Below are 18,977 nucleotides of genomic sequence, written 5' to 3' on the forward strand. Positions count from 1 at the left end.
GATGCTGCTTTTGCTTCTGAAAGCCTTACAATTTCTCTAAGCTGTAGCAGAAAAGTCTTTCTTTTAAAAGAAGGTAGAAAAACCACCAGACATTAAAACTACAGGGGATTGTTGCTGTCTACCACTTCTGTAAGATATCCCTGCATAAGCATGTCAAATAATGGGACAAATATCTCAGGGAAAACAGACTGGAATGATGTGGCAAACATCTTAGGGTTCAAAAAGAAAAATCTATCACAAGATGAATGCTTTGCCTAGATGTTTTCCCAGAACTTGAGTACAAAGGAGATGCAGAAGTACTGATGTTTTCTTACTGATGCATTTTACGGGGTACTGTCCAAAATTGAGTCAGACATGTAAATCCTGAAAATTTGAAATATTGAAAACTGAACCCTAAGGAGACTTCAAACCTGTGGAGACACATATTCCTGAGTAACTCTGTGCATGCAAATAATTCAATCAAAGCCACGTTTCTGGTCTTACTCTCAGTGTGTTGTTCCAGGAAGCCCGCAGGCTAATCCTAGACATTGATCATCTTTTATTCAAAATACAAGGATAGTAAAGAAGTAACTGGAGTGAGGGGAGCAGGGAGGGAGCAGGCAATTGGTTTATGGCAATAAATAAAGGTAAGCCAGGGGTTCTGCTCTAGAAAGGTTTTGCTTTGCTGTTATAGCAGAGAAGAATTTAATCTTTTATGTTTTCTTCATCACTGTGGCACACATATAAATTCATACTGTGTTCAACAGAAGAATGGAAATATGTTTTAGTTCTACTTGATTTTTCGATACCTTGGTCACAAGATATTCAAGATCATGTAGATAAGCATGGTCAACAGCACAGCAAAGGATACATCAGTACAGAAGTGCAGTGTCAGGAAGTGTTAGTGTCCCTAACTCCTCAGCTCAAAATACCATGCATGTATTCATGGCACAGACAAATAATATGGCTGTGTATCTGTATATATATGCACACATCATTTTGTATTTCTTTAATAACAATTCTGTGTTCTGCCATCTGTTGGTAAACTATATAGGTGAGCATGTGTATAGCACATGTACTGTAACTGTATACACACACATTTGGAAATACGTTTATATATATATATATATATAAGTTCAACTGTTTCTGTAGTACAAAGTAGCCATTGCAGAAAACTATTTGTCATACAACAAATAAATCTAGAAGCGGTTGATGTGTTCTTTCCACTAAATGGTAAGTTTGACAAATTACCCTCCCAGACCATAAAAAGACCTAGTGCTTATTAACTGCTGACACCTCTGGCAGTGATATAATCCTATGTATGGTGTCATCAGTAGTTAGAGAAAGATTTAAATATAACAAGAGAAAATCTTCGTGACAGTATAGGATTTTAAATTCTCCAAGAGCACACATAGTAATATTCTGACCTTTAGAAACTGCCATGCAAACTGAAGTGCAGAACAGAAAATTTTATCACCACATGGCTCTGAATTCACCATGGGTAACTCCCATTTCATGTGTGAACAACTCAGTAAGCTCTTCCTTTGTACTTGGCACTGGTGAGGCTGCACCCTGAGTACCGTGTTCAGTTTTGGGCCCCTCACTATAAAAAAGACACGGAGGGGCTGGAGTGTGTCAGAAGAAGGGAGACAAAGCTGGTGAGGTCTTACAAGGAGCAACTGAGGGAACTGGGGTTGTTTAGCCTGGAGAAAAGGAAGCAGACAGGATTCCTTATCACTCTGCAACTCCCTGAACAAGGAGGTTGTAGCCAGATGGGTGTCAGTCTCTTCCCCCAAGTAACAAGTGACAGGACAAGAGGAAATGGCCAAAGTTGTGCCAGGGAAGGTTTAGGTTGGATATTAGGAAACATTTCTTCACCAAAAGTGTTGTCAGTCATTGGAACAGGCTGCCTAGGGAAGTGGTTGAGTCACCCACCATTCCTGGAGGTACTGGAGAGACATGTAGATGTGGCACTTAGGGACATAGTTTAGTGGTGGACTTGGCAGTGTTAGGTTAATGGTTGGATTTGATGATATTAAGGTTCTTTTCTGACCTAAATGATTCTGTTATTCCTGATTTACTCTGAGCACAAATGGACAAACCAACTTTTGTCAGCCTCTACTTAAATGTAAGCAAACAGAACTGTGGGAAGCAACAAAGTCCATGAAGAGGAGCATGTGAGTGTAATAGGCAAGCAAAATACACAGAGAAAAGTTGAAAATAATTAGCAATGCACAGAAGTACCTAAAAGTGGGGATGGCTGTAAAGAAAATTTCAAGAAATGAAACAAGGGTTTTCTTGGCAACTGGCTGCTTTAGTGGAATGGGAGCAGTGGACTGGGAGCATAGCTGGTGCGCAGACTTTCAACCCTAGAAAACAGAATTCATAACAAACAGAGTAAGTTATTCTTCACAGTGCTCCTTGTTTTCTTGCAAGCCTGCAGTACCTAGCTAAACTACTGGTCTGCCACCAATTTAAACTCTGCCCAGTCTGTGAAGAGAACATGTTGAGAAATTGTTAACCATGAGTACATGTATCTGAGGTACAAACTAAGGAGGATGCTTGCAAAGCCCTTCTATCCCAGCAGGCACATCACAGCCCTACTACCAAACCTTTAAAAACTCTCAACCAGGGAATCACAGACATGTGATGCTGGAAAGTCATGTATGACAAAAATGGGAAAAAATGCCATTTGCTTTATGTAACACTTCCCACTTTTCACATGATACACTTTAACCCCTATTTTTCCAGGGTTCTAGTCTCCAGCATATCTACCTACTTCCAAGATCACTTAAAACCACCCTATATACAATGTGAAAAGGACATTCTTGGGCCACGAACCAGTTACAGCTGCTTTCCTGCTTCTCCAATCATTATCCAAACAGCCAAATCCACACTGAACCCTTTATTAGTCCTAACTAATTGCTTCCACATTTGCCTTTCAGACAGTAGATGTCTCCTTTTTGGCTCCTGATATTCCAGACATGGAATACACTGTTAAATAAGAAAACATGCCAAAGAGTTATTGGGTGGTCAGAGTGTCTACTGCAGGAGTGAAAGAGGCTCCACCTCTGATCACTGTGGATACAAGTTCTCTGCATTTGCAGAGGATAAAGAAAGCAGAATAAACCAGATGTCCACCTCTGTGAACAAAGGCTCAGCATATATGATACATGAAGACACGTCATTTTCAATTTCAGAACACTACCTATAATAAGAACTGATCATACTTTGTCAACAGTCTGAAGAAACAATGAATTTACACTACAGAAAGAACATACCACTGGAAGAGGGGAAAAAAAATAGTAGTTAAATACAAGCCAGCTGGCAGTATCTTTTAGACCAGCTAGACAAATTTAATTTACTTTGTCCAAGATCTCTCTATTCTCTCTCTGGTCTTGCTTCACTTAAATGCAATGAATCTTAATTTCTGTTCTACCTAAAATGCTTCTCATTAAGTTCATCAGGAGACAAATTTAGCTATTATTTCCTTGTTATGCCCTTCAGAGTGAATGCTTAATTTTTAATCTCTCCTTCATAAAGATTTTGCATTTAGAGAGAGCTCAGCCACGAGCGTCTAGTTCATTTGGAACCACATCTTAAAAATTTAAAAGGCATTAGATTTCCAATTTTTATAGTCATATGAATTACATGATAAATTGGAGTATATAGCATTACAACCCAGTTTCACTGTTGCTTTATAAACACAAAGCAATGTATCAAATATCTAGTACTGAAAACAGGGAAACAGTTTTTCACCTGCTGTATAAATACCCCACTGCACCAAAAAGAAAATACCGCCCCAGAATCATTCTCTGAGCCCTGTAACTCTCCTCAGGTTACTCTTTTTTTGATGGTAATGACACAAATAGATAATGTTGCTCATTAACATGTGGCTTGCTGAAGTGGATAGACATGAGGGAAAGGAGAGTAAGAGTAAAATCACAGGACAGCAGCAGTACAAGAACAGCATAAACTGCTTAACCACATGGTTTGGAAAAGCTTTCCACTGGAAACAGTGGGGGAATAAATTTGCCAGTTTTAAGATGGATTTTAATGCATTTATCACAGGAACTGAGATATGATCTTGTCTGTGTGATAACACAGGTATTATCTTGAGGACCCATCAGTTTGGTCCAGAGACAGATACACTCTTTCTTCCATAGTAATTAACTACCTCTAAGTGGCGATGTCCTTTATGTCATTGTATCTCATGTATATCAAAGCAACTATTACAGAATTTTAGTTCAGCCTGAAGCCATGAGTGCCATCACATCTATTTTCTGCCTTGACTAAATTATACAGGATACGGAAAGCCTCAGCCTGCCAAGAAGCCTGCAGCTTGAGAGGCTGCTGTGCATGTGTACGTCTGTGTATAAATAAAAAAGATGTTATATTCCTCAGACAGATTTTGTTCCATGCTTGCATAAATTCTAGGGGCAGAAGCTGTTTCCTTTTCATGTCTTTTTAAAAATTAAGAGAAACAAGAAAACCCAACAACATGAAAACCTAATGGATTACAACATCCCCAAATAAAGAAGTAAATTAAGTTTGCTATCATTCTGTGGAGGGCTGCTTATGTCATAAAATAAATACAGGAGGCTTCAGACAGAGAAACTGTTTGAAGTTACAATGTAAATGAAACACTTTAAAATGAATAATATCACATTCGGCGTAATCAGATGTTCAATGTAATGAGGGTAGTTAGCTAAATCATTTGTCATTAGATTCACTGATTATAATTGCTTCCTTAGCGTAACAGACTTGCATTCACCTCCTAAAATGATAACCAAAAAAGCAGTAACACAGGGGGGAAAAAAAAACCACGAAAAATGGCCTTTTTCCTTTACTGCTTAGTTTAACTTTTCTTCTATTCCGCCTGTACAACAGGCTACAAAAGTAGCTGCCAATAACCCTGGACACAGCTGACTTCAAAGAATACTTCCAAATCACACAGAATGGGAGGCAGGAAGGAAGGAACATTTTTTCCAGACCTTCTTTGTCTACTGATGCACAGGCAAGTTAATTACGACACAGTGGTAATTAGCACCCACACCAGTGGCAAGGATGGATAGCAATCCTCAGCTGTCTTTCCCACAGCATGATCCTATCTTTGGAGTAAAGAACTGGGTCATGTAGTCAGGAGTGTCACAAGAAAGTGCCATGCTGGGGATAATAGAAATGTTATGGGAAAGTAAAGCTCTCCAAACCTCACCTTCACCAAATATTTTGCTTATTTCCCTCTGCATATTCCCAATCCAAGCCACCATAACACTGGGAACCATTTTTTTAAGGTGTTTAGATGTCTCAATGCAAACACAGCTGCTGAAGGAGCATTAAACATGCTACACATCTAAAAGCCAGTGACTTCACTTTCTCATCAAATCAATATTATCTGCATAGACAGTTTTAAGCACCTATATTCCACCAGTTTGTTCTTGCAGTCAACAATGTGCAGCAAATCTTCCTGCAAAGACACAAAAGGCAGAAGCATACTTGGTACAGCCACAATCCTGCACCCCACTGAAAGATCTGTACCCTGGACACCCTCTCTGCCTTTGAGATACATCCCTTGTGCACAGACATGTCCAGGAAAAATCCCAAATGTGCCTGGACTGTTCTGATTAAGAAGCTAACGAGGAGTACCTGCAGGAAATTGCACTTTAATAGAATGTCACAGGAGGGATCCAATTTTTCTCCAGAAAGAGAATTCATAGACAAAAAAAAAAACCCAAAACAAACCAAACCAAACAAAAAAAAACCTTCGCAAAAAAAAAAGAAGAAAAGACTAATCTGATAAAATGTCTTCCTTACTGGTGTTGACTGAAAGTCCCATCCTGGGCCTTCAACTCCAATCCTCTGATAACTTGGACAAACATTACAAGGTTACCATTCCAAAACTCAAAGTCTGTTTTAAAAATCAAGTTGATCTTTGCAGGAAGCTAATTCAAAACCTGATTTCTCAGGGCATAAAAACTGTTCTCACATCCAGCTAATTGTTTTATCTTAAAGTCACTACTTGGTCCAAGGACCGGCAGAGTTACGGCCATTCAGCTAGCCTGCCCCGGCTTCCAACAGGCCTGCATTGCACCCAATAATGACCATAAGATTTATTTCTATGTAATGTACTAATTACTATAGAGAATGACATTCTGCAGGAAAGAGACCTTTACCTAATATAAAAATCATATTCAAAGGACAGAATGTATTTTAACTAAATAATTCTCAAAGCAGTAATGCTTCAAAAATGACAAAGTTTACCCTCATGTTTTTATAATTACATGATTCAAATTTGCAGGAAAATACTTAAACTGACAAAGCAGCTCAAGTAAATATAGTGCATTTGTGGGTTTTTATTATTCCCTTCAGCATTTGTAGTCGTTATGGATTCAAACGGTATTGTGCCCTGCACTGTTGAAGCAAAACAGTCCCTGGTACCTGTAAAAGCTAAAAAACTTATTCAGGGTGGAATAAGCCTATTCATGTGGCAAGGAGTAACAAAAGGGGAAGATGAGGAAAAGTTGTAGGAAGCTGGAAAATACAGAAAGAGCTCACTCAACATCAGCTTCTGTACAGGTCAGAGACACAGTTTCCTTCTGGTCCTCTTCTAAATTAGAAGACAACTGCTGAGCTATCAAACACATAGTAATAAAGATCTTTAAAATCTTTGCTGACCTAATTACTTCGACTCAGTTATACTGCATGTTTCTCATTAGCAAACAATTTGATGAGGTTAAATTTACTTGGCTGGCAGCTACTAGCACCAGCTCAACTTGCAAACAGAATGTGAGCATAACTTTCTTTCCCTTGTCAGTGTCAGAGAAACAGCATTGCTGAACTATAAAAATAAGTGCAATCTGGCTGACTGTAAAAAAGAAATCCAGCAGGATTAAGAATAATTGTGGGCCAGATGCTGAAGATTTCCTGGCACTTTCAGAAATTTCATAAACTAGATACTGGTTGTTGTGGATTTGTTGGGTTGTTTTTTCTTTTTTAGTAACATCTCTATTCTGATAAAGGAGTTCCTACATATTGCTGGGATACAGGATGTTGCCTCAGGAATTGCAGAAAACTTCAATTTTAGCTGGACTTAGAATAAAAGTTTCACTATATTATTAATTAGATTCAAATAGCTAGGGTTAAGTCTGTTGCAGAAGATGGAGGGACTTCGCTCCATTCCACATAAGCATGAAATTGTATAACCAATTTTCAACTGTCTTTCATGCATTCTCATAAAAATTATAATCTTAGCATTACTATTTCATAGTTGAGGTAGTATTTGCAAAAGCCCCAAAGCAAGAACCATGAAAGACAGAAGCCCTTATGATGCTCAAATCAGCATCAAGAAGGACAATTTTGCACCTGGATTTATTGTATCACTTCTGATACTGTGGAAAAGCTGGTCACAGTTCCATAGTTATGCATTAATTTTGCAATAAAACCAAGGATTCTGCTTTTTCTTTTTATATGATGGATAAAGGTTATCCTCCTTGTTATCTACTAAAAAATTACTGATATATTTTTCATTCATTTAAATAGATAATCTCTACATTAATTTTTTAAGCCTCATGTCAGTATCAGATTTGTCACCCCAAAGATTCCACAATCCTCAAAAATTTATTTTTTTTTTAACAAGACTTTACCTCAAGAAATTAAGAGGCAGCTGAGCAAAGGTACTACTCACTTTCACTTTTACTGTCCTCCTTGCATACATCCCAAGTTAGGCCACCATCTCTGTAAGAGTGACCATACATAACAAACTGGTCTCATCTGTTTCATATTATTAGAGTATTTTTATCTAAAAACGTCAGGAATAAGAGAAGCTGAACTTGTATCAAGAGGTCTCATCAACAGATGACTTGGCTGCCGTGTCAGCATCACTGCCAACCGATGGTTTCATTCCCGCTAGTTCCCATCCTCTTCTCCCACTACTTTCTCCTTTGCTATTGCCCCCATTTGCTTCCCGCTGCATAAGGTCATCATCAGATGGTCATTTCACAAGCAAGCAACGCATTTCTCTCTCCAGAAAGAATGGTTTATAGATTGTGTCCTGGATGACTTATTTCATTACAGATCAGGTAGTTCTGCACAGAGGATTGCTTCCATGTGAAAAGTTAACAGTAGTATTATTGCACTTGAGTATGTTTCCAGGGAGTATTCAATTTGACTTTTTTGTTCTTCTTTAGAGCAATTATCCAAATGTTAATATCTTTCACTGCTGTAGTTACTTTATTAGATTCTCCTGGCCAAACACCTACACAGGCTAGCAAATGGCAGAACAAGAACGAAGCATCTGCTTTTCTGTTTTTCCTCTTCACATTATGTCAGTGAATTCCTGAAGCTGTTTGTGCCTCATTTAAGAAATGGGTAGAGTTCACCAGAAAGCAAACAAAAAAATCAATTACTGAATGTTCTCATCAGACATCGGATGTCTGAAAAAAAGTCCAAAATTTTCCTACTGTTGTGACTGGACAGAGCTGCTACTGGTAACTTTTGTTGAATGCTAACTTTTTCATAATAACTTATTGCAAAACAAAGCTTTGGAGGTTAGCAACTGCTCTGAGCTGTGAGTCACAACAGCGTAAGAGGAATGTACCTCATTAGAGCCACAGCATGAATGGAGGTCCTAACACCCGAGGTAAGCAAGGTCAGGGAACATTAGATCATAAAGTCAGGAAGAACTTCTTTTAAGGATTTCACGGGGGCTAAATTGGTCCTATTCATAGAAAAAACAGCACAAAAAGTCTTGCCTCGTCCAGCTGATAGAAATATCTTTCCAACACTGGCTGACTTCATCTAGGCCAAACACTGACATGAGCAAAGCTTTCTGTAACACTGATTTATAACATAAGCCCTGTCACGTAAATACTCAGGAGGAGCTTTTTCCCCCAAATAGGAAGTACTAATACAAGAAGGTGGAAAACAGACTAAATAATTACTACAGTTCTCATTAACTTAAAAGTGCACTGACACAGATGTCAGAAAAAAAAATATACAGTACTAGCTGAATACAACTGTCTTTAAAATAACTTTTGCTACAGTACTGCTTAGATTAAAAGAGAATCTAGAAAGTCCACTGCTTTGATAACACAGAGAAACAATTCTGCAAAATCCATGAAGAAAACCTTCCAAAGACAGGGTTGGATGAAAAAAGTGAAGGAACTGGAAAAAGAAACCCTCGTTTGTCCTTTTTCCTCCTCTCCACTGTCCTCTAAGTGTTTTGTTCTTTTTTTTAACTCCTCTGCTGCTTTTAAAAGCTAACATCATTTCCAGTGAAATGATGGTGTTAGCATCAGATTCCATAATTTTAAAACTGAATAGATGTGATTTTACTACAGTCCTTTTTCTTCAACTTATGTGCAACTAAGTGTACTCAAACAGGTGTTTATCACAGATAGAGAGAGCAGTCTACATACACATCATTATTTGACTTGATAACTAATATATTACTTTGTATACCAAAAATTCTGTCTTTATATGTAACTTCTTAGTGAAATGTCTACTGAAAGTCACAGTTGCATAATCTTTACCTATACTGGCAAGGATGTACTCTGTAACTCATATCCAAAAATGTTTATAGTCCATTTATTATGGTTGGGGCAGGGAGGAAAATGCTCAGCTTTGAGGAAAACAACACTATTTTTTTAAGTCCTATTCTGCAGAAATTAATGTAAAGTTGGTCTGCAAAATCATAAATTTTAGCTGATTAAGTTTTACTGATACTGTGATCACGGAGACGTTTCCTTTTCTATATGCATTAGCATAAGAACCTGGAAGCAATTAAAGCTGTACCTTTCATGGGAAAACCACGGGTTTTTTTAAAGTAAGAGTGCAGAAATTTAAAAAAAAAAAAGCCAGAACCATGAATCTTGGACCTTATTTAACCACACACCAAAAAAAAACAACCCCACCATGCAATGCACTTCAGTTTAAAGATGTGTCATAGAAACTGAGTTGAAAAGCAGAACTTAGTACACTAATTTCAGGAATGTTGTTTTATTACCTACCGTAGTTTCTGGTTGTACTGCTTGACTTTCTCTAGTGAGGCTGCATTAATCTGAGCTTGAAATTCTTCCACTGAGACACTGTCTCTGTAATAATATCCTTCCATGCTCTCCAATGCTGTGAAAAGAGAGATATCGGAGAAGAGAAAAATCAGTATTAAATATTTAGTATTCGCCTTCTTTATAGCTTTGTTCACACAATAGTGAATTACTTTTTAACCTTGAGACTGTGACCCCACTGTGGATTGCTGAGCTGTTTCCGTATGTCATCAAATTTGTACAGATCTCTCTAAGATTTCATTTGCAAGAAAAATTATATTTCTTGCCCTGTGGAAAATATAAAGGAGAGCACTAGTTGGATTTTCATTGCTCTAATTAAAGTACTCCTGCCCTGTGAATGTAAATGTGTTTTTTAGTTCTAATATATCCCAGAAGAAAACAGCAGAATGAGCTGGGGTAGAAGAAAGAAAGGATTAATGTATCAGTGACTTTCACAGAGGGAGACCTAACAACTTCTTATGAAGCCTGGTTTTGGAAGACATGCAGCCCTTCAACCTCTAGTCATTCCTGTTGATAAAGTGAAAGCTTCTTTCTGGACTTCTCTTGATCTCTGAAAATAAGCTCCTACTGATGGATCAAGTTAAGGTTCTAAAGTCAAATACTTGACTATGTCTACCTTTGTTGTATTCACTTGACCACAACAAGGATGAATATTGCTGCAAGAACTCCACAACTAAGCAAAGACTTTCATTAAAGGAAGTATCATACGTCCTTCTCATATGATCGCTGAACAGAAATTAAAAGGAGGAAAAAATGAATGCACTACCATTCCAATTTGGGATGCTCTTCTTAGCAACAGTTTTCACACCAGAAGGAAAAAAAAAAGCAAAAAAGAACATTTCCTTAAGTGTCTGAAATAAAGGGGCTGGGGGAGTTTGACCTTTTGTTTAGGCAAGTCAAATCAAATGTTTGGAAAGTTCTCAAGGAAATTTGGAGTGGAAAAATCAAGATCTTCATATTAAGAGGTTAAACTTACTGTAACACAAAATGCTCTTTTTTTTTTTTTTGAGGAGATGCATTAAAGATTTTACAATTAGGAATATTGCCACTTTAATAATCCATACACATTCCAAGAATTAATCACGCTATCAAAAATGCAAGCAATAAGCAGAGTTCTGATGGAAACATGCTGCCGTCCTACATCTTCAGCTGCGCAGAGAATATTAATTCTGCTTGTACTCCTTAATATGACCAGTTAATAAATAATTCATTCATTGTGAAAGAACATGCAAATTACACTCCCCTTCTGTGCTTTCAGAGACTGTAATTCCACTTCTGTATGAAAAATATTAAATTTCAACTGTCAGATTTGCTTCTTAACTTCCCTGGTGTTAAGTCACACCAGAAAACCCAAACAAAAATATCCACTGAACTCCATTTATAATAGCATGGTAACACAGAGTTGATAATCCATATTGCTTATGTCACTGGCATAAAGTTGGTTTTCTCCAATTAATTACCCAACCAGGAACCTCAGTCGTCTGTTGGGACTGGCTGGAGCACACTGTTCTGCCTCTTCAGGCACTGCGTGGGCCACGTTCATGGGTGCTGGCAGGGAACCCCAGAGTGCGGGCTTTGGCTCTCTCCTTCTTGAACAGTTTAACATTTCTTTACCTATTATATTAGAAAACTATTCTTTAAGGAAGCTTTCCTTATAAATATGTGGATATTATGGTCTGAATGCACTGACAATTGAATGATCCTGGAAGGATGGGTAGGCTCAAAGGCTAGTAACTACTGGGACATGGTCTACCAAGGGGCCCACTACTAGCAGAATACCACGGGATCTACATCGTTCAACATCATTGTCACTGACCCAGAGGAGGGAGGTCAGGTCTGTACCTGATACCAAATTGGGAGAAGCAGTGGATATACTTAAATGGAGGACTACCTAAAGAGGGACCTAGACAGGCTGGAGGAACCTTGTGAAACTGAACAAGGACAAATGCCAAGTCCTGAACCTGGGAAAGTAGAGTTTAAAGAGCAGCTTTGCTGAAAACGACCTTGGGGTCATGTTAGACAGCAAGCTGAATGAATATGAGCCTGGAATGGTCTCTGGCAACAACGCAAAAGGAAGAAAACACCTTTTCACCATTAGTGCAGTCAAGTAGAGGAACAGGTTACCCAAGAGGTTGTGCAGTTTCTGTCCTTGGGTGTTTTTAAGTTCCTACTCAATAAAGATCCAAGCAACCTAGTCTGATGTCACACAGCTGACACTGCAATGAGCAGTGACCTTTTGAGGTCCCTTTCAATCTGAATTTTTCTAGGATAATATGGAAAACCTAAAAAATTAATAAAACCTGAAATAAGAAACCAAGTAGCAATTTAAATATATTTATTTTCATTTTAAATAAAATGCCTTTTAGTTATTTATTGCTGAGATTTCAATTCTAACACAGGAAATAGAGAAATGTGAACACCAAGGTCAGGATCTCAACATTCTCAGATCCCAGTCCTTCAAATCAGGACCCTTTTGAATGTGTACACATGAGTATATGGTTGCACAAAACTGTTTTACAAGTGGAGTGATATATAATACATCCTGGGTAAGCCTTTAAAAACTTTTAGAAGTCTATACAGTCTCAATCCTGCAAATATATAGACTCATAATTTCAGGCACGGAGCTGCTCAACACAGAATAGAGCAACACAGGGATAAACAGACTGGTGTGCACTGACTTTGATGAGGTATTGTGCCTTTGATAAAGTATTCAAAAACATGATATTTTTAATGTTCTAACTGAAAATATCATAAACCATTCTATTTTATATGGGAAACAGCAAGAATTCACTTCATAGAGGAACTTACAGAAGATTTCTATAGCTATGGCTAATAAATTTCAGTCAAAGATAGGGATCTACTGGTCAGTTTGACAGCACCTCAGTCAAACCTCATAGGAAATGAAAAAAAAAAAAAAAAACGGAATCCCAATTCATTCATTAATGAGAAAAAAAAATTTAAACACTGGATTTTAACTTCCTATCCAGGACTTCTTATTCTTGGAGTCTTAATAGATTATTTTGGAGGGCAATCCTTGAAAATTAAAGAAATTTGGTATGATATGTATCTCCTCGTCAATCCAAAAATAAAAATAAAAATTAAAAAAAAGTATTTCCAGGGCTTTGTCTGAACCAAGGCATTTTCTGTTCCCTTTCATGTGCCTTTTTTTCTGGTCACTGAAAGCATCTCCTGCTCAGTGTTCTCATTCTCCCCTATAACTGAAATCAACCTGCACAAAAGAAATCTGCCAGTCTGTCTTAATTAGTTTCTTTAAAAATTAACAAATTTTAGACTTCAGGCATCTTATTTGTAAAAACCCTGCATGTTTTAAGTTTACAGGAAGTTTGACTATTTCTTCATTTGTCTTTGCTGTTTCTTTTTACATCCTCCTTACCAATCACGGAGCGAACCCTCCTCAAAACCCTCATTTGTATGTCTGACTTCTGCCTGTTCCACGCCTTTCGCAAGGCACAGGGTACTTGCAGCTCCCTCTGAAATCAAAGGCAGCTCAAGGCAATCAGCACCTCGCACTCACTGTTTCAGTGAATCAAAATCCACGCTCCTGAGGACTGTAATGACGCTGCAGCTAACGCAGGCTGCCTGCAATTTATGAACAGTCTGAGCATCAGCGCCACCATTCATCACTTCGGTAACGCCGGCAGTGTCACAACTACAAAAGCCTGAAAACGTTATTTAAGTCTTCGTAACATTTTAGAGAGACAAAATTCTCAGGGGATAACAATTTAGTCCTTAAATCTGAAGTAACGGGAATAATTATGGCAGCATTTGGAACGCAAAACACTTTTAAAGGCAAGTTTCATGGTGTGACTATTGTCCACTAATGTCTACAAAGAACAAAACAATACTGATGAAAGATGTTTTATTCTCTGGTGTTGGAATCACGTTAACAGGCACAAGCTTAGAGATGTATACCCATGCCTCTACTTCTGTATCACAAATCTCAGCATTTCTTAAATTCACTTTTTAATTCAAAGTTCGCAATAAACACCCACATTAAACAACATATTTAAATATAACCATTGTGCCCTTATAGTTACAAAGGATTTAAATCAGGGTGACTGAGTAGTGTTTTAAGGGTTAAATAATACATAAAAGAATTGGGGGAGGTGAAATGCAAAGTCAAGTTACCTTGTGAAAAAAGTACTGGGTGGATTTTAAATCCTCCTCCATTCTTCAGCCTTTGAGGAAGCTGTTCAAAATGGCAACTATCAAGGTAGAAGTAAACTTTTAGGGTTTGCCGACTTCCTTCTGCTTGGTATGTGATTGGAACATCTAAGAATACAGTCAGTGTTACAACATCATTAAAAGCAACAACATGTCCTTTTCTAAAAACTGTTGCACCAAAATTCACACAGTTAGACAAAAATCACTGCAGACACAAGACTAATATGTACAGAATTTTACATTATCCTCAGTGTTGCTGAGTTCGCCTGTGGCCTGTCCATTACCAGGAATTAGATAAACAGAAACACAGTGGCTGTTATCTTTGCCAGTCTCTTGGTGACAGCAAAAATACTAATCAAATAATGTAGTTGGCAACATCCTACTTGTGTTCCCTATAAGTCTGAAGTAACATCTACGTACAGCACATAGTTTGAAATCACTGGATGGATACCTTTAGCCATATTTCACATGCCTCCCTCAGGTGCATCATGTATGTGGTCAGTGTGATCTATATAGAGTCAGCATCTCCTCAGACTTGTGTGGGATAGAACACAATTATATATATAGTAGCTACCAGCACACTATAACTAAAAATCAGGATTTAATTGAGAAAAAAAAATGCATTATGGTAGAATATATAAACTGTACAAGCGCATTTCACAGAATCACAAGGTTGGAAGAGACCTTTAAGATCATCAAGTCCAACCATTCCCATCCTATGCTAAACTATATCCTTAAGTACCTGATCTACCCTTTTTTAAAACACAGCCAGGGAATGTGACTTAACCACCTCCCTGGGCAGCCTGTTCCAGGCCCTGACGACTCTTTCAGTAAAAAATTTTTTCCTAACATCTAATCTGAACCTGCCCTGGGGAAGCTTTGTGCCATTTCCCCTTGTCTTAGCTCCTGGTTGAAGAGACCATCGCCCACCCCTCTACAACCTCCTTTCAGGTAGTTGTAGTTGGTGATAAGGTCTCCCCTCAGCCTCCTCCAGACGGCTGAGGCTCATTCCACTTTGACAAGCTAACCATTGTAATACATCAGGGTTCAGCACAACTAGCAGTATCATTTTGCAGTTACAGGGACACCCCAACACACGCTGTGTGCATTACACCAGTTACTAACATGTAATGACCATTAGCAAACACAGATGCAAATTTTTGCTTCATCTAAACCTCACAGAGGAAGTCAGTTTAATTCCATTTACGCTTTGTGTATATTTCCTGTTTCAGTACAGTTTCCATACATAAGTCTCCAAGTTGAAAGCAGTAACAATAAAATCTAGTGATTTGCATTAATAATAGTATTATGTTGGGGTTTTTTTTACACAGTGTACATAAACTACTTTGTACCAAAACAGAAAACATTTTCCACTGGTTTTAGTAATAAGAAAAATGCTTGCTTTCTTTCTTTTATTGATTATGCAGATTCATAAAACAAATTTGCCAGTTGCTTGTCTTCTGTAACCACAGTCTGGATGACTGTGGTGGCAGCATTTAAATTGAAAGGAAATTGGGTGGGGAGAAGTTTAATTTAACAAGGGCAAGTGCAGGGTCTTGCATCTAGGGAAGAACAACCCCAGGTACCAGTATAGGTTGGGGACTGGCCTGTTGGAGAGCAGCGTAGCTAAGAGGGACCTGGGGGTCCTGGTGAACAGCAGGATGACTAATGTGGTTAAGAAGGCAATGGCATCCTGGGGTGTATTAGAAGGGGTGGGGTTAGTAGGTCAAGAGAGGTCCTTCTCCCCCTCTACTCTGCCTTGGTGAGACAGCACCCAGAATATTGTGTCCAGTTCTGGGCCCCTCAGTTCAAGGAGGACAGGGAACTCCTTGAAAGAGTCCAGCACAGGGCCACCAAGATGATGAAGGGAGTGGAACACCTTCCTTATGACGAAAGGCTGAGGGAGCTGGGCCTCTTTACCATGGAGAACATGAGACTGAGAGGTGACCTTATTAATGTTTATAAATATGTAAAGGGTGAGAGTCAGGGTGACGGAGCCAGGCTCTTCTTCTAAGTGATGGCCAGCGATAGGATAAGGGGCAATGGGTGCAAGCTGGAGCATAGGCAATTCCATGTGAATATAAGGAGAAACATTTTCACTGTGAGGGTGGCGAAGCACTGGAACAGGCTGACCAGAGAGGCTGTGGAGTCTCCTTCTCTGGAGACATTTAAAACCCAACTGGACACATTCCTGTGTGATTTAGTCTAGGTGATCCTGCTCTGTCAGGGAGGTTGGATTAGATTATCTTTTGAGGTCCCTTCCAACTCCTAATGGTCTATGATTTTGTGAAATACAGAGTTTACTGCAATACTAGAGCACATGGACATTGCATATATCTCTGGTTTAAGCACAGATGCCTCAGCTGGAAGATACAACCATGTGAACAGTTTTTGACACTGGCAAAGGGGTAACTCCCGATCAGGAGCCCTCCTGTAACTCCAGTTCCATGTTGTTACATGGTTTGGCAAGTCTTCTTTTTAAAACAAACACTATGAATGAGGTCCTTTCTTGAATTATACAGAAATAAAGATGGGTTTATATAGGCTAATTTCCACCTGACTACCAGTCCTGCACTACTGAATTCTTTGGAGTACAGGCAGCTTTGTGGAAGAGTTTTGTGTCTTCTGGTTTTGGTTACTGAAGAAGTTCTCTCATGTGTGGTCTTGATCCAGCAAGGGAATTGTTTAAGAAAACTTGATGTGAAGCAGACATACTTTCCTCCCTTCCCTGGGGAGTTGTGAGACTTAGGAAAATATGAGGGCTTTTTGCTCACTAAACAAAGTTCACTGCAGGAAAGTCTCTACTGGCTGAAAACATTTTAATAAAGGAGTAGCTGAAAATGAGTGAAGGGTATAAACAGCAGACTGCAAAGACAGCCCCTTATTGAGAGCTGGGCGAGTACTGGGAGGAAGGGTTCAGGGTTCTGATCATCTGCGCCAGCAGGTCTCAGAGGACATTTCTTGCACAATCTAAAGCTATTCTAGTAGCATTTGCTGTCTCCTTTCAAGGAACATTTCCAAGATCTCCTTTGTCTTTCAGATGATAAAATGAAATAGTTCTTATTCTTCTCCATCTCATCTCAATTGCATTTCTCCAGTAAGACCTTCAAGCTTATTTTATACATGACTCTTCAGTGACCACTAGATCTTCTAGGGACTTTCCTAATAGGGTCACATACTCCCAACGGAAAATTTGATTAAGCAAACACTTCTGCCCCCAAGGTTGCTGACAGATAATGATTCTGTGTTGTGCCTGATGTTAGATGCATTTCAAGAAATCTAGGAATATTAGCAGAGCTCCAAATCTACTAATTCTCCATAATCCCAAATTATATAATATTCGCTGTGGGAGGTAATGTTCTAGGAGAGAAAAATGTTACAAACAGAGAAAATGTTTCTTAACAGTAAAGCCCAGATATTAATTATAATTACTCACTGGCAACTAGTGGTTCTGGCTCTGATTGTCTGAAGTAAAAAGTAACTTTTTCCAAGTCAAACAGTGCAACCAATGTATCTTCTAGCATGGCTTGCTCATCAGCCTAAAAAAGGCAAAAGAAAAAGTGAAATGGTGGTGTCAGACAGATGTTTTCCATACCAGAAATAATAAAAGAGCTCGACATAAAAGTAAATACAGAATATTGCACAGTATTTTACTGATGCAGTGCATAACCTAATTAACTTCTAGATAATGTATCTTTTTTTCTATTGGCACTTTCCCTTTTACTACTAGTCCAAGATTATTAAAATTAATTATATCATTTTGCATAGTAAATTAATAGGTAATTTATAGCTACCATTACTTCTCATGACTTTTAATCAAACAACGCTGTAATTATTTTTATGTAAGACACCAGACTTCAACAGCTTGTCTTGACACCAGGTCTAGCATATAAATTAACAGAGGGGAAATGTGAAAAACAAATTCTTCTTTTGCACAATTTTATTTCAAAAATGTCTTAACTTTAGCATTTCATCTATAAACACTAGATGACAGTTCATCATGTCCACTCTAACCACCAGTAATTGAACCAGTAGCTTAGAGCAGGTAAAGCTCAGAGTGATTTGCACATTCACCTACAAAACTCTAGATGCAAACGGAGCATGTAGATATGCCAATATTCTGATTTGCACCTATGGTTCACTTTGTGTACTCCTGAGCTAAAGAGATAGCTACAGAGATCTAAACTAATTCACAAAAAAAGAAAAAGAAAAAGCTTCAGGAATTAAATGAATAACTTCTCAGGACACTTTACCGAACTTTTGAAAAGGAAAATAACCACCTACAAGTATGGTTATCTTGAACTGAACATGCTGAGCAATTATAGGAGAAATCAATAATCACTTAAAGTAATTCTATTCTTTATTCAACCCTCCCCTAGCACCTCAAGTTTGTAGGAGCAAAATGGAAATCTGAGGCATGCATTTTTCTTCCTCTAAACTGAACAGTAGGAAGGCAAAGAATAATAAACTAGCTGCTTATAAAATGAGAATAAAGTATAGCTTACTGAATTACAGAAAGGAAAAATAAACTCCCATGATTTTACCTGATCTATACAGTGAAATAGCATCCCCCCCCGTATTTATGGGAGGAAAAAAAAAGGCAACTAGAAATATTTTGTCTCCTGGTTCAGTTTATGAAGTCTCTATGAAGAGAGCAGTTTTATCAGCAGAATAGTCTGACAACCATTCAGTGACATGGGAAATCTTTGCACAACTGCTCATTCTTTATTGAACTCTGGCCAAAACAAG

The 18,977-nt window shown here is 38.3% G+C and overlaps 1 protein-coding gene across 1 annotated transcript in view; it reads right to left on the reverse strand.

Annotated features, from left to right (window-relative positions):
- PREX2 (phosphatidylinositol-3,4,5-trisphosphate dependent Rac exchange factor 2) overlaps positions 1 to 18,977 on the reverse strand; it is a gene marked incomplete at both ends in the record, with an annotated part of 182,558 nt that overhangs the window by 28,502 nt on the left and 135,079 nt on the right. The window contains 3 exons of the mRNA XM_084260599.1: positions 9,987 to 10,101; positions 14,193 to 14,336; positions 17,665 to 17,767. Coding sequence (XP_084116725.1) covers positions 9,987 to 10,101; positions 14,193 to 14,336; positions 17,665 to 17,767 — 362 coding nt within the window. The remainder of the gene's footprint in view (positions 1 to 9,986; positions 10,102 to 14,192; positions 14,337 to 17,664; positions 17,768 to 18,977) is intronic.

Source organism: Gallinula chloropus (genome assembly GCF_964237585.1).
Source record: "Gallinula chloropus genome assembly, chromosome: 2".
Taxonomy (NCBI): Eukaryota; Metazoa; Chordata; class Aves; order Gruiformes; family Rallidae; genus Gallinula; species Gallinula chloropus.